Raw genomic sequence first — 22,745 nt, 5'->3', positions numbered from 1 at the left:
TAATCGCGTTTTCGAAATTCAAAACGCAGATATGTCTATTAACGGCTGACTACAAATCTATAATTACAATCAGGCGTCTATCGGTAAAAAAGTTGTAGAAAAAGTTAACTCTTAGAACCTAACCTAAAAAAAACTTATTTTTTAAAATTAGAGGCAAGAATCCCTGGAACACCGGCTATAGTAATTGGCAGCGACGAAATTGTCGGCGTCGTCACCTTTTATTCAAATTCTCGGCGTTAGTGGTGCTTGCTGCACCGTGATTAAAGCCGAATTAGTCAAGAGATGCAAGACTCACACGTGTCGATAGCGGCAGCTTCATTTGCCGCATACGAAGGTGAAAAGGGGGTAAAGGTGGCTAAAGGAGGACCTAAAGCCGACATTCACGTGACACTTGCGGTAATACCGGACGTACTACGTCCGCCGCTATTACGAGGATGGCGCTGGTGAACACTCTCGAGGTTAGGTGACACGCAACATAAATACCCCCGAAAGTAGACGGTTGGAAAGCCGCCGATGTAGCTCGGTTGGTAAAGCACCGGTAACAAAATTCGGAGATCGTGGATTCGGATCCCACAGGCGGCATGTGGTTCTTCTTTAATACTTTCTAATGAACTATTTTTCAGCGGTAAGATAATTAAACTATTAATTTTGCTACTGTTCATAAACACAAAATAAAAAAGCAGGTATAAACTTTCACGTATGTTCCTTGGTTTTCGGTGTCTTGGTTTCTTTCATATCTGTGTGATAACGAGTACATCGTACTCCTTCTCTTGTCTGCTCATGATGATTCCAGTAATTCACCGAGTTTTGTTTTCTTGAGTGCCTTTGCACTAACGTCTTCTCTTTCTTGTAGGAACCACACCGTTGTCTGCACAGCTGTGCGCCGCAGCGAATGGCTGTGCATGTTGGCTGATGGTAGTCTGGTTTTTCTTCTTTCTTATTAAATCTCATTTTTGTGTGTTCATCCTACTTGTCACTATGCACTGTACTCCACTGCGCACATTGCATTCTTGCCTGTTTTACCGACTACATTATTCTTTGTATCTCCTTTACAATTAGTATGTCCTCTCTTGTTTGGTTTAGTTTATGTGGTTTAACGCCCCAAAACGACTCAGGCTATGGGGGACGCCGTAGTGAAAGGCTCCGGAAATTTCAAAAACATGGGGCTCTTTAACGTGCACTGACATCGCATAGTACACGGGCCTCCAGAATTTCGCCCCCATCGAAATTCGACCGCCGCGGCCGGGATCGAAACCGCCTCTTTCGGGTTAGCAGCCGAGCACCATAACCACTGAGGCACCGCGGAGGCATGTCCTCTCCTGTAAGAGCCTAATTAAGGTTTACGGTAGCCTCAAAAAAAGAAATTAAGTTGCCTAAAATTTAAAGTTCGTTTTCCGGCGAACACTCAGCCAATGTATCTGGCTATTGTACTTGCGTTCTGAGGAGACCATATGTTTTGACATTATTCTCCGCGGTCCCGCAGCAGTTTTAAAGAAAATAAATTGATTGATTGATTGATCGATCGCTATTGATTGATTGATTGATCGATTGATTGATACTCACCGGCCCCACAGCAGCCATTTGGATCAGATCAGATCATTCTAATGCAATCGCAGAGGAATGCATAACACGACGCACTGCTGGATCCTGTCTTCTTTCCATGCTCATGAGTTTAGAAGCCCGAGCAAACGGGCTAAATATTTGCGTATAACCTACGACAGCGATAACTGCACCGTAAATCGCAGACGTGCACAACCTGTATCATTATCATCATCATCAGCCTGACTACTCCCACTGCAGGGCAAAGCCCTCTCCCATGTCTCTCCAATTAACCCTGTCCTTTGCCAATTGCGGCCACCGTATCCCCGCAAAATTCTTATCTCATCCGCCCACCAAAGTTTCTGCCGCCCCCTGCTACGTTTGCCTTCTCTTGGAATTCACGCCGTTACCCTTAAGGACCACCGGTTATCTTCCCTTCGCATTGCATGCCCTGCCCAAGCCCATTTCTCAAAGCATACAAAGCACCAAAGCGTCATTATCAAAGCACTTGTAAATGTCCTACTCTAAGGTAAACTGTTACTGCAGGCGTATGCATCCATTAGGCTTACGCCTGGCGAAGAACCCAGACTGATGCTATGAAATCAGTTTTGCGCACGGCTTAGCCCGCGCTACCTCTCCCCGCCTTGCATGGCAGGCCTGGGAGTCAATGGATTTTGCCGCCACGCAAAACGACAGTCTCCAGTCCTACCCGAAATGCGAGAGAGCTTGCGGACGCTTGCGGAATGCGTGTGTAGGCCGCAGCCGGGACGTAGCGAGCGACGAGATGCGCGCGTAGCGGTGTGTGATGGCCTCAGGAGATAACGGCTTCCATTTTTCATGCCTATGGCTGCGCCGTGACCACTGGCGTGGCCCGAAGCTCAGGCTCGAGTCCATGAATGCTTTTCCGCGGACGGGTATTTTCGGGCTATGCGACATTACTGACCACTACGGCATGCAAACAGGCGCGTCCGTTGTGTGGCGTTGCCGCGTAGCGAATTTCTCGGATTCATTGGAAGGCTTGTTGGAAGAAGCTAGAGCTTAGCATGAAAATCGTCAAGCGAGGGAATAAAGGACATCAAAAGTAAGCTCAAAATGTGGTTTCATGCCAGCCACGCGCAGAAGCCATTAACGTGTGACTCCTCCGCAAGCAGGCTTCGCGCGCGGAACGAAAGACGAAAACGTTTTTTTCCTGCAGTTGCTGGACATGATAGAGAAGCACTGGTTGATACCATATGATACAAAGTTCCGCTTAAGCTGTAGATGTGAAACATTTCGTTTCACAACAATAAATGCAAAGGAGCAACGTAATTTCTGCCGTTCGTTTTGGTTTTGTTGGCGCTCACTAAAGTTTGAATATGTCCAGCCTGGTCGCATATCACGACAGACATGCGCTGGAAGTTGTAACACGACCGAAGTATCTCCACGCAGGCGACTCTCTGACTTTCCTTAATGTTGCCACCACGTCTTCTTTCGGTCCGGCAATGGTACGCTGGCAAGAGTTGAATTACCCGCATAACGGTTCGAACTCATATGGGTGCCAGCACATACCTCTCAGCCAGAGAACATGGCAGCTCATGAGTGTGCCCGAAGGTTCGTCAACCGCGTACCACTCAAACGGTGCCCCTGGTTCAGGAGGGATCGCGTGGTAACCTGCCATGGGATCACTTTCCGCTATCGTAACGATCGACTCAAATACCCACCCGCGCAGAAATCCTTCCCCAAAGCAGAGCAGGTTCCCTGGAGGCGACTTGAAACTGGTACATTCGCAAATCCTAATATCTACTCCCTGATGCACCCGGCGGAATACATTTCCCACTGCAATCTCTGCAGTCATTCTAAACGCAAACCTCAGCCACATCCTATTCGAGTTCCCGCAGGAACAACCACCTCTAATCCTCCGAATCTCAAACCAAAGTCTGTGTGAAACTGCGTTGCTCAGCCCTGACTCGGACTCCGGATAGTGGGTTGGACCCTCGAGGTCGCCAATTAGCATGGACTTCAAGCCACACAGCGCTGTCGAGATGACCCACAAACCTTCCTAAACCTTATGCCTAACCCCTTCACCTACCCTCTTTGTCATATGAGAAATAAAATATTGTTCCTCCTTCTCCAGCAATGACACTCGCTAGTTTGTTGCGGGATTGTCCTACGGGCGCCTTTTTCAGAAACGTACAGCGAGCGACTTGAATTCAGACATCCGCCTGCATCTTGGAGATATTCCTTCTCTGACGCAGGTACCACATTAAGGTAAGTATGAACGTACTGCTTTACATCAAGATGTGGTGTGTCCGCAGAGCGCGGTCTGCTACTTTTGGCTGGCCCTTCAAAACAGAGTAGTGGTCGTCACGCTTCCGCGTAACGGTAGGGGAGAGCTTTGTACGCTGACAAGCTTGACGAAAGATCAAGGAAGCACACGTGTGAGCAGAATCACATGGCAAATTTTGACTAAGCAGGAAGGTTATGAATTTATTACTTGTCGTGCTTTGTTAAAAATCGAGTAATACCACTTATTTGTTTTTGAGATATTGAAGATAAATGTTAAATAACTGTCGGGATCAATATTATCGAATTTTGGTAAGGCTGCAAAATAATCCCCGAATTTACCATAATTAGTACCTATAAATAGTGACAAAAATTTAGTTAGAGGCAAAGGTATATCAAAGTAGCGTTATGAAAGATAGATTCTCTTAGAAGCGAAGCTAACTGAAGTAGTATCGTTAAAGAAATTAAGAATGATGGAATAGTGATATTTAAAAATTCGTATAAGAAAATACTAAAGCTAAACTTAAAAGCTTTTCAGTGCAATACTCAATGATTAGTCAGTAATGACGAAACATTACTGTGGTCTCAGCCAAAGATGAACAATCGTATGCACTGACTTTGTACGCACTTCAGCGGGATTAAATGTGTTGTATATGTGTTGCCCCAAAAGGAAATGTGATATTTAATGTCACTGTGAATAAACGTAACTAAACACTGAGCAAATAATGGGGGCAAGGAAACCGACAAATAGACACGCAAGTTGAGTCCTCTTTCTTGAACATATACATGACTGTTGTCACTTTAAGTTTTCAAAATTTTTTTAGTTCTCCAAATTTCATCATTTGCCGCTGCGGCATATCGTGCAATTCTCGGCCGAGTCTATACGTATTTAAAACATCTACAACTCCCCGTTGCGTTCATAGGCAAACGGTAACCGCCAACAGCCCCGGACAACCATTTCTGCTGTGAAACTTGTCCATAGATCACATATACGTACATTCCTATTTTTCACTGCACACACGTTTTTTGCGTGCACCTGTAAAGAAGAGTCGTTCGTAAATAACTTCACCACATGAATTATACAAAGGCGCTGTCGTGCAGTCCCGCCCGTGTGAACTTGTCATGTAGGCCTCGATCTTCTCTCTTGTATCACAGGTCGCGTTTGACAGTGCAAGTGCCCCGCGCTGGTAGCGTGCAACGGTTTATCATCGTCAACTATCTTATGATGTGTCTACACTTACATCTATTCTAAATTTAAAAAATAACACTTAAAGTACTATCCGCACATAATTATAGCATTTTAGTGGCGTCACACGCATAGCCATATGCCATGATCACATTGAGTAGTATTGCTTGACGTCTGAACTTTTATTACCTTTAGTTAACGCTGCTGCAATTTTTTTCAAATCAAATCAAATCAGTTTATTTTGCCACCTAGAAATTTCCAGATGGAGGGGGGCACAGCAGCAGCATCCGTTACCAGCACGCAGACATGTAAAAAGAATGATAACTCATGTTCAGTACAGCATTACGATACCATAATGTCAGTCATCATTGGAAACTTCTAGCGGGAACAATAATTCAAATATCGCTCTATCTTAACTGGGGTGCCCTGTTTAACACTTTCTTGCAGCTTCTGTACTATAAATTTTCGTTTCGCGCTACCGCATACTCCCTAACCTAACTATGACAGCGATGGAGAAGATCCGAAGTTGAATGACGATCAGCGTAGAGCCACGCAGTTATCCGCGCGGGTGAGAGAGCAGTGAGTGTGCTCACCTTTCCGAGACCCGTGTCCTTGCGGCTGAGACCCCTGAGCAAGCCGGGAGGCGCTGGTGGTGGCGAGTCGCGGATCACCTCCGCGTAGCGCGTCACGAACACCGGACCGTCCGACTGGGACCCGTCGGCGGCCGCCGGTGATCCCGCGTGGCGCCGCCGCCTCTTGGACGACAGGTTCAGCCGCTGGGCAGCCCTGGGAGAGAAAAAAGAGGCCACGTCAATGCGGGTTAGCCCTCGAAGCAGCAGGAAGAGCATCACTCTAACTATCATCATGCGAGTTGCGTCCACAGCGGAACCAACAAACTTTCATTGCGACCATAAGGAGTAGTAGTAGTAGAAGACCGTTATTCGGCCACAATTTACAGGCCGAGCATGTCGACCGCCTGGGCGACCCGAAGTCGCTGTTCTTCCTCCCCTTCAGCGCCAAGCCTGTCGAGCCAGGTGGTGATGGATAGAGAAGGTGGGGGGTAGGAACCCGACTGCTGAGCAGCCGGGCAGTAGAAGAGGCAATGGGCCAGGTACGCATAGATACAGGGGCAGTTGGGACAGGAAGGGTCCGATCGATAGCGACAGCGAAAGAGGCGAGACGGGATGATGACCATAATATACCAAATAGCGAATGTTTAGTCGTCACTTTGTTTATTTGAGTTAAATAAGAATATAATGAATGAAAGAGTGGTGTAAGACGGGGGTCTACTGAAAGGCACTGGGACGGCGGGAGCAGCGGAGAAAACAGTACGACGTCAGCCAGGTCGAGCGCAGACATTCGTGGCGGTAGTAATACGGCTGAAGCTGTTCTTGTTGTTTACCGTAGTAAACATGACGGCTGACGCACATGGTCGCTTTCGTCTTTGTCACGGTTGTTCGTCTTCTTCTCTAGACTGGCTAAATCTCTGATTTCTAGTGAAGAGCTTTCTCTCTCTCTACCTGGCAGTCTGCTTGTCTTCGCTCCAGTAGCGGGATTACACTAGCGTGCATTGTCGCTCATTGTAGCGCGCATTGTTATGAGCAAAGATAATACAGTTCCTTTTCAGCATTAGCAAGGAAAGCATTAAACTCAGTCCGAGCGCGATCATCTGCAAGGTTTTTGATCCTGCCCAGGAAACTCTTCACCCAAGTATTAAACATTTTACTTCAAAAAAGACCACACTGTACGTCTGTCTCTGCGCTTTCAGTTTAGCATTGCTTGATGGGCATCTGTCCGCCGACCTCCGGAGGTGAATTAAAGAATCTACGGTGACTGCTTAGCCCCGCCGAAAAGATTCGGTGCCGAAAAAAATGTTTTCAGAGACACAGTTTCAAGGCCACGTTTCTCGATTCCGCAGCATTGGCTCTGGCTTCGCTGCCGTAACACCGCGCCACGCTTATTGGTCATAATAAAGTGACATCTGCATGACGTCACTTCATCGCGCCAAGACAACCACGACGATTGGTCAGAACGCAGTGATTTCCCGAGTGGCAGCATAAGAATGTCACGCGCAGCCTACTAGGGACAAAGATTAATATTAATGAATAAACATGCTCTATTCTTCATCGCAAAAGGCTGTCGCTGAATCTCGCGGTACCTGTCCAGACGTTATCAGGTGCTCTTCAATGCACACGGAGATAATATAGAACCTAATGTGTACGCCGTCCAGCAAGGCGAATTAAACATAATCAAACGCATTTATGAGCGAAAAGAAGAAAGAAACATTGCGTTGTTTTGTTGAAAAATAAATAGGACTGCGCAAACACACCTGTTAATGCGATAGCATTGAAGCCCCATGATGCCAAAATGAGTCCTCGGTCGTAAAGTTCAGCGATTGGCTAGAAGGAAGTGACGTCACTAGACCGTAGCATGCCCATTGGCTGGAAGGAAGTGACGTCACCAGATCGGAGCGTATTGTTCAAGAGGCGTCACATCCCTCTAGCAAATAGAAGGAAGCGACGTCTCCGGACCGGAAGTGACATATTTCCGGTAAAGGCATCGCATCACCAACACGTATTGGAATTAGGTGTCGCTGTGAATTTTTGCTACTATTCTTCTCCTTTTTCAGTATTAGCACGAAAAAAAAATAAAAAAATAAAAACTGGATCTGGCAGAAGACGACTCTGCCGAGCTCGGCTCGGCAAGCATATGCTGAACGCCTCTGGGGCTTTCCGGTCTGGACAGCCTCTGCCGTCATTTTGAGCTCCGCCTTTGCGGCAGAAGGGGCCAGAAAGGCAAACACGGGGCGAAAGAAAAACAGGCTGCGATAATAAAAGCGTGGAAAGAACAGCTCATAGCAAAAAAAAAAGAAGATGGAAAGTAAATTTGAGCCGAGTCGAAGACAAGCCCAGTTTCTCCCGGTGTAATTAGCTCTTAAAAGAGGAAACAATAGAGAGACAAGCAAGCTTTTTTGAGCTCGCGCAGTCTGACTAGGACTTCAGCACGCAGAAAAGCACAAGAAAAAGAACAAAAATAAAAGAAAGAAAGAAAGACGGCAACTTGAAAGCCGAGACGACGTTTGTGGCTCTATTACGCGGTTTCCTTAATTCGTTTCCTTGATTCAAAACACGTACGAAGAGCGACTGACAATCTGGTAAGAGCAGCTGCCCACGTGGAGCGAAAAGAAGAAGATTAATTAGGAACGTGAAGAAACGGTGGGACTCGACTTTGGGGTCGAGCACCTTTAATTACAATGACGTCAGAGCGACGGTGGTGATGAGGAGAAGCCGGTTTGAGCATCGCCGAAAGGAGCTAACCGCCGCAGACGCGCCTAATGGGGCCTGCGTGCGGAGACTAGACGTCGATGGGGAGCGTGAGCAGGAAGCCATTGATTGCATAAATTCGGTGGTTGCTTTTCTGTCAGAAGCTTGTCGGTCACTTCATATTCAGGGATTTAGAACGCGACACAGACAAAAACCTAAAAGGAAAAGGCTGCAGGGATCACATCATAACAATATTCGAAAGAAAACGCGAAGAGATAGACGGCTGAACTTTGATAATGGAAGAACAGGGAGAGCAGTATGGTTTATGAGGGTTTCAGGTTTCAAAGCGACTCAGGCTATGAGAGACAATGTCGTAAAGGGCTCCGGAATTTTAAACCACTTGGGGTTCTTTAACGTGCACTGACATAGCGCAATAGACGGGCCTCTAGAATTTTGCCTCCATCAAAATTCGGCCGCCGTGGCCAGGATCGAACCCACGTCTTTCGGATCAGCAGTAACGGCGTTAATACTGTAACTGATAAAGGAATCAATGAATGCACTGTCGGAGGCACCATATGAGCCCGACCTTCATTTAAGTGCCAAAGCACTATTGGCCTCATGAAGCCTGTGAAGTTAGCCACGTGATGCGGGAAACGGCGAGAAATAAATGATATTCTGATTGAGGGTGACCTCGGCCGAGCTGAAGTAGTGCGTCCGCGAAACTATATTACTCCGCCACGTATCATTCGTTCTTCTCGAAACACCGGTCATTTTTTGGACGAATACAAAGAGCGGTATAAAACGATGTAGTAGCATTGAAGATCACGGTCGAAGCTGTGGGGAGCTAAGTGTTTGGCCTCTGTGGCCATAATTTTCCCGGAGTTTAAACTACTTCTTGGGCGCGGATTTAGTACAAGTGATCCGCACAAACAACCGTGTATCCTACCGCCACGTGTACTTTTTGCTTCTCGAAATGTCGAAGAGTCGCAGGACGAAAATGTGGCAAGAGGTAAAACGAAGTCTAGGAGGTGCTATTGACGGCACTTAAGATTTCTGTCTACGAAATATGCTTGTGTTCGCTTTGGTTGTATGGCGAACTACCTTTTGCGTGCGGACTTAGCCTGCGCGAACAGGCGCGCTAGCTTTGGCAGCGTTGCCTGCTATGTACGAAACGGAGTATATATTTCGTGCTTAGCTATGCTACATCACCAGCAATTTCTTTAAGTTTCTGCAAAAAAAAAAAAAAAACCTTAGCGCCATGCACGTCATAACGCAGACGTGGAGCATGCATTCAGGACAGGGCTCTGCGATATTTTTTTTTATTTTTGCCGTTTTCCTCCCCCAACACAACGCACTCAGCACGACAGATTCCCACTGCGCTCAGCATTATTCACTGCTGAGTTAGGAAGTAATAAATTATTCACGAATCTTGGAAATAGCACTCGAGGTGTGGTACTAGCAAGCCAAACGGCAGCCGCAGCTGAACTTTTACTTGGTCGAATTAGGGCGGAGCTACTTTTCTGTTCCCTAGCTTCTATGTTTATAGTAATTCAAAGTTGCAGTGTATCATGTTTTTTTGTTGAACAAGATCTTCGTCATATATGTTTTTATTGTAGAATACCGTGGTAATAAGATGATGCGCTAAGGAACTAAGGGAAGACAGCTATTTCGATATAACTTCGTTTACGTACGTTGGTATCATTCTAAAATGAAATCTAACGTCCGACGAATTCTTTTCTGGTCGGAGAGCAAGTTCATTTCAACAGAAAAAAAAAGGAAACGTCCACCAATCGTTTGGGTCAAAAGAAGACGGATGTTTCGGCTTCCATATAAGAGCCTTGCTCACTTGGTCCCCCTGAAGTCACATCTCTGGCAAAGTCATCGATTTAGGCCTTTAAAGATACACCTAGTATCGCTGGACTGGGATCATTGGATTATCATATACATTAGTCATTTGATCAAATCCACAGGCTGGTTTCCATGCAGTGGCAGGTAGCATGTGTGAGTTTGACCTGGCACGAGTAGATGTGGCGGCAAAAAAATCCACAGAAGTTTGCATGCGCCCACATGTAGATCACATTTGCATCCCATACCCCGTCCGGTGCACACAATTTTTGCGCAGCAACTCTCACAGCCCCTTGGACCACGGTTACCAGGAGGTACTGCGAGGTACTCACCCTTACGTGCATCGTGAAGGTTTGGGCAAGTTGGTGGGACATTCTCTGGGAGAAACGGCGCGGCAGGGAAAGAATTGAATGAAAGAAAGAAAACGTATGCACAAGGGGCATGTGTGTGTGTTTTCTTTCGTCCACATTTTTCCCTGCCGCGCCATTCCTCCTTGAGCTTACGTCCCCACTTATCGCACCCAATGCGTACGGCAGACAGCGCGCGCCGTTAATAGGGAAAAAAATATATCTGATAATGTGCCCTTAAAGCAGAGAAAGGCACTGCCATCTCATAAAAAATTCTTCAGACATTTCTTCAGTAAGTTTTCAATAACTGTTCTTCTATTTTTGTTCAGTCATCATCATCATCATCATCATCAGCCTGACTAAACCCACTGCAGGGCAAAGGCCTCTCCCATGTCTCTCCAATTAACCCTGTCCTTTGTCAGTTGCCGCCACTGTATCCCCGCAAACTTATTAATCTCATCCGCCCACCTAACTTTCCGCCGTCCCCTGCTACGTTATCTTTCTAAAATAGAGTTCTAAAAAACACGTGCTGCATCATTACAAATAACGCGTTACCAAACTGGGCCTAAATGCTAAGCTAAAAAAAAGAAACAGCAAGCGCAAACCCTATAGCGACAAGAACTGACATCTACAGGCAGACACGTATTCCGGACGCATAGATATCCAGCTATCACCCTCACGTTCGCGCTGCAGCTCAGCCATTTCCAGTTCTAATCTCGTCCGGCGTCAGGGGCGGACGCAGGTGTGGTCGGCCGTCGTTCCCAACAAAAACATGTACCGCTTGCTTGCGCTGCTCTGGAGGAAAGGTTGGATTTCGCGCACACTCGCTGCGGCTGGCGAGGTCACGCGACAACCCGGACCGCCACTCCACGAGATCAACAGCGTGACGGCCGCTACGTTACACGTGTGCCCTCCTCACGCAAGGACAGGCGTGCGGTCTCTTCCTGTTTCTGGAACTTCTTTTTTATCGCGAAAGCAATACTACTTGCACTTCCACGCCTTTGCCGTGCCGCGGCGTTGACGACCATTGACCTTCAGTTGACCTTGATTGCATTAGATTGCATTAGATTGGATTGGACTGGACTGGATTGGATTGGATTAGATTAAATTAGATTACATTAGATTACATTGCTTTGGATTGGATTGGATTGTAGTGGATTAGATTGGATTGGATTGGATTGTATAACCGATGCATCACCACAAGTCTAACCACAAGCACCACCACCAGCTACACTACCAGCTGAACCATGGCGTAGGTACGGACATTGCTTTCGCAATTACCGGGCTTAACCAAGCTAAGCCACAGCGAATTTTTTTTCTGCCGCATTTTCTTCCATCCATCACATTCCATTTACCGCTTTCTACTTTTTCAACGTGTGGGCATGTACTTCGCGGGGGAATTCTAACGGCTGTGGATGTCACGATAGGCTCTTTCGGTTTATTTGTACGCCTTCGTGCTCAAAACACGCGAAGCTGCCAAAGGTATGAAGTATGCTGACGAGCCGATAGAAATGTCTGAGGCCTTATTGCCGAAGTTCTCTCTATACGGATAAATATTTGTGGTTTATGAATTGTGGGGATTTATCGTCTCAAAGTGATTCGGGCCATGCGGGACGCGTAGGGAAGGGCTTAAAGGGTTAAAGGGTCAGAGGTAACGCAACTAAAAATGTACAATACAACTCGAGAAGCTCCAAACGAGCTGCTTACAAAGCCTTACGTATATTTTACTTCACCAGCGACCTGGTTCCAATAAGTGCGAAAGAAAAGATTACAACATGAATAGGGAGGACGCGTTAAATTACAGCGCGAACTTCTCGAGAAACTGAAAGTCGCCCTATCCCCCATTCTGCAGTAAGAACCAGTGCCTTGAATAAATGACATTCGTGGAACCAGTTTTCTCCGCAAAAAAAAAAAAACATGTTTAATCAATCGGATCTCACCAGTCTTAATTGCGGTGTGTTCCTGCGTATCTGCACAGCGCAAAATGAAACTGCAGTTCTGAAGCAAATTGCTATTACAGTCTCAACTCCTGATATAGCGTATGCGGGTGGTGAAAGATTCGACACCCAGTTTCGTTGGGTATAACTATGCCCAGACGCTTTGCCCAGACGCTTTGCCCAGACGCTTTGCCCAGACGAAGACAAGTCCCCTTGTCGAAACGTTGGCTCTAGCAACCTGAGGTTTTCCCCTCCCTTGTTCATTTTGTGATCGCCAAGGACCATCTACCACACCCTCTCTCTACCATGGACTATCAGTTTTCAATGGGGAAAAAGATTTTCTCTGGCCTGGTGCTCGGCTTCTTTCGGGTGAAATTCTTAAAAAACCTTGATCTATGGCGTGCTCTGGCCAAGAATGCCCTTGCGCCAATAAATTGTGCCAACTCTTGGAATCGCCGTCTCGTCTTCGTCGTCGGCTTCCGCATCGAGGAGATGTGTGCGAGGATAGGAGCGCGTGGGAAAAGGGGGAAAATCATGACGAGGGGAAGGAGAAGCCGCCCTGTAGGAGGTGCCTGGTGCATGCTCTACGCAACACACCTCGCTCGTCGGCCGGCGGCGGCAACAAACCCTGTGGTTGAACTTGTGTTCGGTGTGACCAAGACCAGGAAAGAGAGCGGCGATAGCGTCAAGACCCCGAACTTTGCGCAGCGCGGAATACAAAGCCTGCAGGCGCCGTGGCGTCAAGACCTCGCAGGGTCTTGACGTCGAGGTGAAGCTGAAATCGAGGAGCCGTCGACGTCGCAGTGCGCGCAGCACAACCGGCAACAAGGTGGAGTGGGAGCCCGCAGCGGTGGCTAAGTGGTAAGGCGCTCGTCTACCGAGCCGGAGTACCCGGGTTAGAATCCGACCGCGGCGGCCGCGTTTCCATGGAGGCGAAACGCAAGAGGCGCCCGTGTGCTGTGCGATATCAGTGCACTTTAAAGATCCCCAGGTGGCCGAAATTATTCCGGAGACCTCCGCTACGGCACCTGTTTCTCTCTTTCTTCTTTGACTCCCACCTTCCTCTCTTCCCTTACGGCGCGGTTCAGGTGTCCGCAGAGATATGTGAGACAGATACTGCGCCATTTCCTCTCCTCAAAAACCAATTCACCAATTTAGGAGTGGGGGGCAAGCAGAGTCCAGAGGACCACGGCGGTGTTTCAAAACGTTTCGTTCCAGTTCTGTGCGTGATCGTCTCTACGACCTCACCACACCATCATTGGATTGCCGATCCACGCTGCAAGAGGCGTCTCCAAGTGACGGCGTCACTGTCATTGAATTTAGCGTTAAAATGCTGCAACCATGGCGTCAGTTTTACTGCGAGCAGTACCAGCAGCACCTGGCAAAAACGCTGTCTTTGCCTGTGTCAATAATGTATGAACACACTATGTGAAGGGGTTAGTGAAGACTCCCCGAGTCTTCACATACCCCTTTTATCAGACCCGGTTATTCTTCACCGCTCTTACTCAGGGCTGCTACTGCTGGAACAAATTGACATCAAAAATGGCATCGCTGCAACTGCATAGCTCAAACTGCTTGCAAGCTAGTTGTAGATAAACCCCAATGATTGTAAAATACCGCACTTTTGTAGCCGTACAAGCCTCTTCCAGCCACCTTATTCCTCTCTAATTACTTAATAACTGGATTAGTCGCCTAACATTATCGTTTCATCCGCTAAATATATTTTCCTGGAGGCATTGCTCTGTTTTCGCTGCATTTTACGTAGTTCTTCGCAATGTTCCGTAGTTATTGATGCAATGGGATTGCTTTCGTGGCTTGCGGTTTACAGTATTCTGATTGGTTGGTTGTTTAGGGTTTTACGTCCCAAAGCGACTAAGGCTATGAGAGACGCCGTAGTGAAGGGCTCCGGAAATTTCGACCACCTGGGGTTCTTTAACGTGCACTGACATCGCACAGTACACGGGCCTCTAGAATTTCTCCCCCAAAGAAATTCTAGCCGCCGCGGCCGGGATCGAACCCGCGTCTTTTGGGTCAGCAGCCGAGCACCATAGCCACTGAGCCACCGCGGCGGCTTACACTATTCTGAGGGAAGCATAATGTTAGCCTTGATTGCATTTTGTTCCTTTTGTTCTCTCTTTCCCTGCGGCTGTTCAATGATTCTGACGCTGATTCACTTCTATTAGCCGGGCTTTCGGTTTCATGGAAATGAGTTAACTGCCTTCCCTTTTTGAAATTTCTGTTTGACATTTCGTCTGTTCACTTCTTAAATTTATTCTTGTCCAGATGTATATGCGATCAGTTTAGTGTTTTGCCTGATACATTTATTTCACTTTATAGATCAATTTATTCGGCTTTTTTTAATAGAAAAGAAAAAAACGCTTCTAGTCTTCTATTTTATTTTAATTGCAGTCTATCTTAATTGCAGGTTGTTGCTCCTTTTCATTACTTTCATAGTTATTTCCTTCTTCACAGCTCTCAGTGCACCGCTGTGAAAAACCTATGGCCGGTAAAGGGCACATCACAATAGATAAATAGATAGACAAATAAACAAGTAAGTAAGTAAATAAATAAATAAATAAATATTCACACTGCACCCGAGAATGAAACGCACGGCACCAACGCGCGTGCTCGCTCCTCTTACTGACTAAACGCTTCTTCCGGGCTTACACAACGTTTCACGCCTCCTGTGAGATAGCCAAGCTTACGCCACGCGATTCTCTGCCTAACTTTTTGATCCCGCGTGTTTACTACGCACCGGTCAGCAGCAGGCACGGTTGCACACCGCTGCGCGGTTATCGGGCGATCAGCGGTGTTTGGGACTCGGTCCCTATCGCCGACTTTCGTGCGTGCACCGTCTGCACGTAGCGGCACCAGTACGTCGGCACTGCAGCGCCGGCTAACGTTGCTCAGGCGCTGCTGTCGCAATCGTTTCGTCGTGGTTTTTATCGATGGTGTTCGCAGAACTGCTACGTGACCTGAAGTTAGGAGATCATGCTTTCGTGTCCGCTGTTTCCGGAAGCGTGCCCCCCCACACACGCTTATGGCCCGAAACATGAAGCTGGCTTTGTCGTAGACAGCGAGGCTTCATAAAGCGAAATGAGATATCGTATGGAGGTCTTTGACATCGACAAACGTGGCTCGAGTCGTGAGCGTGGCTGCTGTTTATCTCTTTTCTGTTTCCATTTCTTTCGTTCGTTTCAACTTAATAAGTGGCTCATATGGCCCATCATCACCAGGAATTCCGGAAAAGCGCTTTCAGTTTCCTTGGCTGCCACCACGCGGCGCATACCTTCGAACCTTCAAAAAGGTGGCGGGGTTTTTAAATGGGTTAAACCGAGTAGACATGCGAAAGCATGCGTTTAGCTTGGTTTGCTTCCATCTGTGCGCCCAGATGTAACTTGATAAAGACGACAACGTACAGTGCACAGCGGAAGAGTGTGTTTCAGTTCAACTCGAGGGGTACCGGCTGCGGCGATAGGACGGTGCTCTAGTGCTGTGTTGATAGCATAGTGCTCTCGTGCAGAGGCCAGTGAAGCTGACCTGTTTGCGCCGCCGCGGTTTCGAAACCCAGTGTCAGTAATATTTTTTTTTATTTCTCCAGGTTGGCCAAGGTTGGAACTGTGTTAAGTAGTGCTTTACACCCGAAGATAGCGCGTTGGCGTGAGCCGCGCCGTAAGAAACAGGACCCGATGCGGTGTGTCAGTGATTAGATCACTCGAATACAAAGCCGAAGTTCCCGGGTTCGACCACAGCCGCGGCGGCCGCGTTTCGATGGAGGCGAAACGCAAAAGGCGCCCGTGTGCTGTGCGATGTCAGTGCACGTTAAATATCCCCAGGTGGTCGAAACTATTCCGGACACCTCCATTACGGCACTTCATTCTGTCCTTCTTGTTACACTCCCGCCTTTTTCCGTTCTCTTACAGCCTTATTCAGGAGTCCATCGTGAAGCGAGACAGGTACTGTACTATTTCCTCTCCTCAAAAACCAATTTTCAAGTTTTTTTCAGGAAAGAAACGGAATGTCCGAGTCGCTCCACACTCAAAGGCGACAGGCCGTTAGGCTTAGCGGAACTGGCTGGGCGCTGTCCCGAATTCCTGGTCATCCCCACCGCCTTTCACACGCACAGAGGGTACGGCAGACGACTAAGATTAGTTATAAACTGCACTATACCAAACGTGTGCAAAAAGGATTCCTTTGTACATCGAGGGGAAGATAGTCAGATAAATTTTTAAGTAACAAAGGAAAAATGGGAAATAAAGACGCAGTATGCAATTGAGTGCGCTATAAACGCGTAGCCTAACCCCTATAAGAGAGAAGTAGGCAAAAAAGGAAGCGGAGTTTTATAAAAAAAAAAGCTTGAGCACACTGCCAGAAAGGTTAAAAACGAGGTGGAAACATAACAGGACCCAGAAACAGTGCGAAAATCATTGCGGTGAACACCCGTCCTGTACATCGGTGCCCGGGCCGTTGAAATATAAGAGAGCAGATTCCGTGTGCCAGAAACGACAAAACAAGGACAGATATTTTGGCGTGGTCAATGGTTTTCAGCCAAACTGGAAGCGCGTGGAGAAATGAGCATGGAAAGAGGGAAAGAAAGACCTTTAACGATGTGGCGCGGTCGTTACGATAGAACGCCGGTCTCGCCGCCGTGGTGGGCGGACGGCCAGGAATGTCCGAGAGCTCCACGGCAGCCGTGGTGGTGACTGACACCTCGAAAACGCGCTGAACTGCCGGGAAGAGAGTGAGGAGGAAAGGGGGAGGTGTCCTGCTGATGGGAACAACGCAGCTTCTACGAGTTGCGCTCACGAATCAGCGCAGAATGCTCGGGGTTCACAGTCGTTACCTACGGCCGTTCCGTGCGACATCTATTTCTCGATATTTTTTTCGTTTGTATGTAGGCATTCTCGTTGCCGTCTTTGTACAGTTTTGCAATCCAGTGAAACTTGATAAACGTTCCGTGTTGTGTCGTCGCGAGAGATATACCCAACGTCTGTAAACGCTCTGTCGATATTTTTTTTTTTTAATTCTTCAGCATTCCGAGAATTCCGAGCAACTGGATTGGGACTGTTCTGCTGCTGGCAACCCTGTGGCACTTCACTTTCCTACGCCCCCCTTTCCCTCTCAGAAATCCGACTGCTGCCACGCCAACCGCGCTTCGCAGGTTAAATTATTATGGAGCTCATCTGGCCGGCTATAGGATATTTGAAAGGACAAGGGAGGGAAGATTTTCTTAATAGTCTGCGCCCGATCGGTCGGACAGTGACACAGTCATTACTCACTGAACCCTGTCCACGAAAAAAATAATAAAAATAGGCGTCTATCTAGACCGTTTGGCTTCGGAAAGAGCAATGGGAAACATTGGTTCATTTATTTTTTGCCGTATGATACTTGCGGAGAAACATGCTGAGCACAGATATTTCTTTCTTAGTCATCTCGAGTGAGCAGGAGTGACGAGTAAGCTTTCGTTTACGTTAAACGGATTCTATTGACAAATTCAAGTTAGGTTAAATCAATTGATTGCAAGTTTATACCGACACAAAGACAACTAGTTTTCAATTGTTCGTCTTCGTTGGCTTAGAGAGCTGCGCTTCCTGTGAAAGGTAGGTATCATCATTTACCGACCTTTCCGAGAAATTAACTGCAGAAACGTCATGCACAACGGTTCTTGCGTAAAGTGAAAAAGTATTACACGCCTGAATAGTTAGGTAACTTCTTTTCTTGGAACCACAAGTGTACTGCAATTGAGCAAGAAACGGGAAAAAGAAAACGGCGTGCGACAAAGTAAGAAAGAAATCAAAAAGTGCGTACATTATTAGCAATCACGCGAATCTGAACTAAATTGGCGAGAAAGACAGCCAAATTTTAAATTGGAATTTACCACTAACGAAAGCGTGTTTTCCTGGCGAACAACCGTCATTCAAACTATCCGAAAGGTCACAACTGTTAAATCTTACTATATCTTGCAATATTTGTATGTCCCTCCCCTTTTAGGATGTACACCCACTAACATTACCGTACATTGCGAAACCGAAGGAACCGTAGGCACCCACGTCGAAGCCGTAGAAACCGTGGATCGTGAGGTCACAGTCATATGTCATGGTGAGATCAAGCAGATCCTTACGGTCTGGGGAATTTTAGCTCATTTAGCGCAGTGCTCCCAGTCAGCTGACGGTTCATTTGAACGCAGCTCGTAGAGACTCAATTATCCACGACACCAGGTCCAACTGACAGGACATGCATCCTCAACGAGGCGAACTAACCGCGAATCGTCGTGCCCTGGGGGATGCGTCTGGTAATGTCCACCTGACAACATCGGCGCCGGATAGAGAATGTTAAACCTCAAGCTCCCCTTGTCAAACGCTAAAAAACACCGAGTGGTTAATCGAGAATGATGCAGAGTTGTAACGCTGCTGAAGATAATGCGTGGCTACTGCGCTTACATTATTTTCATCCCACGCGATGCGCGAAGCGCAAGATTCGTCGAGGCTCTCTCGAGAGATTCCGGTGACACTCGACAAGTGCATGCATAAAAGGGGGGGGGGGGGGGGGGGGGGGACATAGATAAAAAGAAAGCAGGCGAAAAGATCGATCCTAAAGCAGGAAAAGATTTCAGGATGAAGCAACTTGGGACATACAGGGGGCTCTTAGCACGACACAACGAGTCTGGACGTGTTTCCACAAAAATACGAAAAATAAAATTGCCGCAGCCCAACAACGCGCCCATATCCCGAGCATGCATCACTCAGTCGCCGTCCCTCCCTTTCCTACCTTCCTACCAATGCTTTCCACCCACTTGCCCTCTGCCATATTTTTCTTCTACGGATACAGGAGGGTGCGCGGGGCACTGTAAGCGAGAATGAATGTATGTACCGTATGCTCCCTCCCCGACCCCTTATGCGCACGCGTGAAGGCCTATTTCCGGCTTTACGCATACTTCGTCCACGGACGCCTTCTAGGGGACAAGACGGCGTACAGAGAGGGCACAAAATCTTCGGCTTCCGCGGGCTCATCTATTTTGGTGGGAGAAAAAAAAGGTCGAGTCCTGCGGCGGGCTTGTGACCACAGCCTCATTTGCATGCAGTGTACATCAAAGGCCTCCCCGAAGCCTACCAAGCGTGCATTTGCTCGACCCGTCGACGAACCACCAGATGTGGCTCAGTTTGAGACTCCTTTTTCTCCCCAACGCCTTTCTGCGTTCTGTGTATGAAGCGTCGGTTCTCCTGGTGCACGTGGAAGTTCGCGTGATCTTTGTCTACGACTGACAGGGACGTAACAAGTTGCAAACATGCAGGGTCCGTGGCGAACGCCACGCGATTCTGTAGAGCTGAAGTGGAGATGAATGAATCGAGGGACGTTTTAGAAGGATGAGGCATCGCGGTAGTATCAGATTTAACGCTTCGAGCAGCCTATAGGTGCGCAATATGTCTTCTAGTATCAAGTACAGATGAAACGGCAACAAGACAGCAAGCAAGTAGAGGTCAGGAGCAGTAATGAAGTTTACTGTTTCCTGTGCGTAAAGCACCGAACAGTTAGTTTTAACCAAAGCAAATATTTGTCCAGAATAGTGTCACGTTGTAGTGACGGCCGTTCAGCGCTCAGAAAGACACCAACCAGTCTTGGAAACGAAGCTCTTTATTTGGGCTGACTTGCGCCCGCAAAAGAACTGAATCACTCGGCGCCGACGTAAGCAACAAACGCGCTCGTCAGTCGTCGAACTACGAATGCCCGCTGCTCGCGGCATCGCACAATTTAAAGCCGGCAAGGAAACTTCGAGATAACAGGAGAAGATCATCTACAGTAATCTGGAAAAACGTAGATGCAGCTCTTCATGGCTGGGATCAATCGAGATTAGTCCGGTCGCTTCTCGGGTCATGAACAAAAATGATAACACCCCTTTCCTGCGGCCTTGCGCGAACGAATGGACACTACAATGATACATGGCATTAGTGTTACACCAGATTTCTCAACGGCTTTCAGGTAAAAGTTTACTTTCTTTATTTAAAGATCAGGTCAAATTGAAATAAAAGACGAGAGTAGCTTTTCGGCTACCAACAAGCACTATGAAAAGTCTATAGAGGGTCAGGCGGACAGAGTCTGCCGTGCCCGTTAGCTGCATATTGGGCATGAAACTTTTTAAAGTCTTGCGCAAAGGAGTGTGCTTATGAGAAAATGCAACAGTTCTATTCTAGTTAATTTCGAATGGCATACGTACGCTTAGCTCTGGTTTGTCGTATTTACGTGGGTAATTAGCTGCGGTATAATTATGTACTGATGCAGCAATACAGTGCCACTGAACACATTCCGACACACACTTGCAAGCAGATTCTTAGCTCAGTGGTACGGGTTCCCCAAATAACAAGCTCCAATACGCTCAATAGTACTAGGACGCCTAAACTTCGGAGCGGAGTTGTGGCGCCCGGTCTTTGTGCAGAAATAAGCCAAAACTTCAGGCACAAAAAGTGGTGTGATAATTTTGAGTGTTGTACAGTAATAAGCCAAAAGTCCGACACAAAACGGAATATGATAATTAAGGCTGCAAATGCATCGCAGTAACGAAATCGGAAGACGGCGAATAAGAGAAGACATAGAGATTTTTCGGCTGGTTGATCCTTCGGCTGATTAATTCATATTGATTGCATCAGTGGTAAAAAAATGGTAGAGACCGCCGCATCACGGACTCTCACTAATGCTGTCAGGCAACTCAAATCACGGTGACCATCCTTTTCCAGAGAACGTGAAGCTTAAAAACAAAATACAGCGACTAGACAAGCTAACAGGAACAGTAAGGGAGCGCCAAGATTCTGGCGGTACTGAAACGAGGCACGTCGCGAGAACATGACAGGAAACATCAAGTTTCCTTCGCGACGAGTTCTCTTGTCAACAAAGCGAAGGGGGACAAGTGCGAAGAGGGGGATTCGAACACGCGAAGAAAAGGACTCGGAAAGAATAAGAGCGCGCTTCGAAGAGACGATTGCCTCAGGGGAGAGGCAAAAGACGAAAAAGCAGAGACCACCGCTCCACAGAGTTACCGCGAGCACACGGCGGGCGCAGTGCTGCTTCACTGCCAATCACGTCACCCTTGTTCTTTCTTTCCTTCCCCAGCCTCTCTCTCTCTCTTTCTTGGACAGCGGCAAACCTTCATTTCGTCTCTGAAGCCTTGCTTGGCCTGCCCTCGGCCACCGGCTTTGCTTCGTGGAACATTCTTGTGCGCTCCAGTGGCGAAAACAACAAAATGTTTGCTCGACGCAAAGCAACTCTTCCAGCCATCCCTCGGCGCCTATTCTTTTTGTTCATTCCCTCTCACACCTTTCTCGTCACGTTCGCCAGAGCGGCTTCGGAACACAACGGGTTGCCGCGGCACATTTGACGACCCGCGGCGGGACGCCAAGAGCAGTGGTCGTTAAGGTAGTCTCGCTCGTTCGAGGTGCAGCAGAGCGGGATATGCGTAAGGAATTGCTCAAAGAAACAGGAGGTCGATTTCTTGCTATTCAGCAAATACGCGCTGATCGAGTTCATGCGCAGGCAACCGGGACCTTCATTCCGAACCGGCATTCGAAATTTCGATTAACTTATATACAATCGAACCTCGTTATAACGAAACGGTTTATAACGAAATAATGGATATAACGAAGAAATGCCGATTTAACTGGGAAGTTTGGTCAACACGGGCTATAACGAAGCTACGGCTATAACAAAGCAATAGCTGAGCTCCTTCAAATTCGTTAAAACGACGCTCAACTGTATTCATTTGGATTATCATTAAGACCAAGGGCATTGGAGAAGAGAATGGTTGTAAACTCAGTTTAACCCATGGAGACATCCTAGTTATGCCAGGTTAGCTTAAACTTTTTGCAAAGTACGTTATATTCCTATTTATCAAACCTAAGCTGGAGCATTCCTGAGAACGCTCCTCTTAACGCTGTCCTTTGTAACGTTGCAGTTGATGGGCTAATTATTTTAGGGACAACAAAGGCCCGAGTTAGTAGATTGCGTGGGTAAGATTCCGGATATTCGGATTGGGCTTGAATTGCATACAGATGTTGAGCGAAATCATGGATTGAAATCTTCCGCCCAAGGTTGCCTGTCCGAGACCTTTGAAATGGTGGAATTCATCTTTGCTCATGTTACCATTCATCGATAGAGGCAGCATGTCTAGTAAGTTATGGTAGTTGTTATCGCTGTATTCAAAGAATCGTGCAAGATGTATAGCTCTCTACGATCCTTATAAACTTGAACATACTGAATAACCAGCTGCTTTTTCATTAAATCGATTTGCAATCTCTGTGTTATATATATATATATATATATATATATATATATATATATATATATATATATATATATATATATATATATAATAGGCTTC

At 47.2% G+C, this 22,745-nt stretch overlaps 1 protein-coding gene across 1 annotated transcript in view; it reads right to left on the bottom strand.

Moving 5' to 3' along the window:
* The window catches only part of LOC149332249 (uncharacterized), a 397,168-nt gene that overhangs the window by 89,188 nt on the left and 285,235 nt on the right, over positions 1-22,745 (bottom strand). Inside the window, exon 7 of the mRNA XM_089555722.1 lies at positions 5,581-5,773. Coding sequence (XP_089411848.1) covers positions 5,581-5,773 — 193 coding nt within the window. The remainder of the gene's footprint in view (positions 1-5,580; positions 5,774-22,745) is intronic.

Source organism: Amblyomma mixtum, chromosome 8 (assembly GCF_055824585.1).
Source record: "Amblyomma mixtum isolate Tamu chromosome 8, ASM5582458v1, whole genome shotgun sequence".
In the NCBI taxonomy this organism is placed as follows: Eukaryota; Metazoa; Arthropoda; class Arachnida; order Ixodida; family Ixodidae; genus Amblyomma; species Amblyomma mixtum.
The sequence above is the reverse complement of the archived record's forward strand: the minus strand, read 5'-3'. Positions and strand labels throughout refer to the sequence as shown.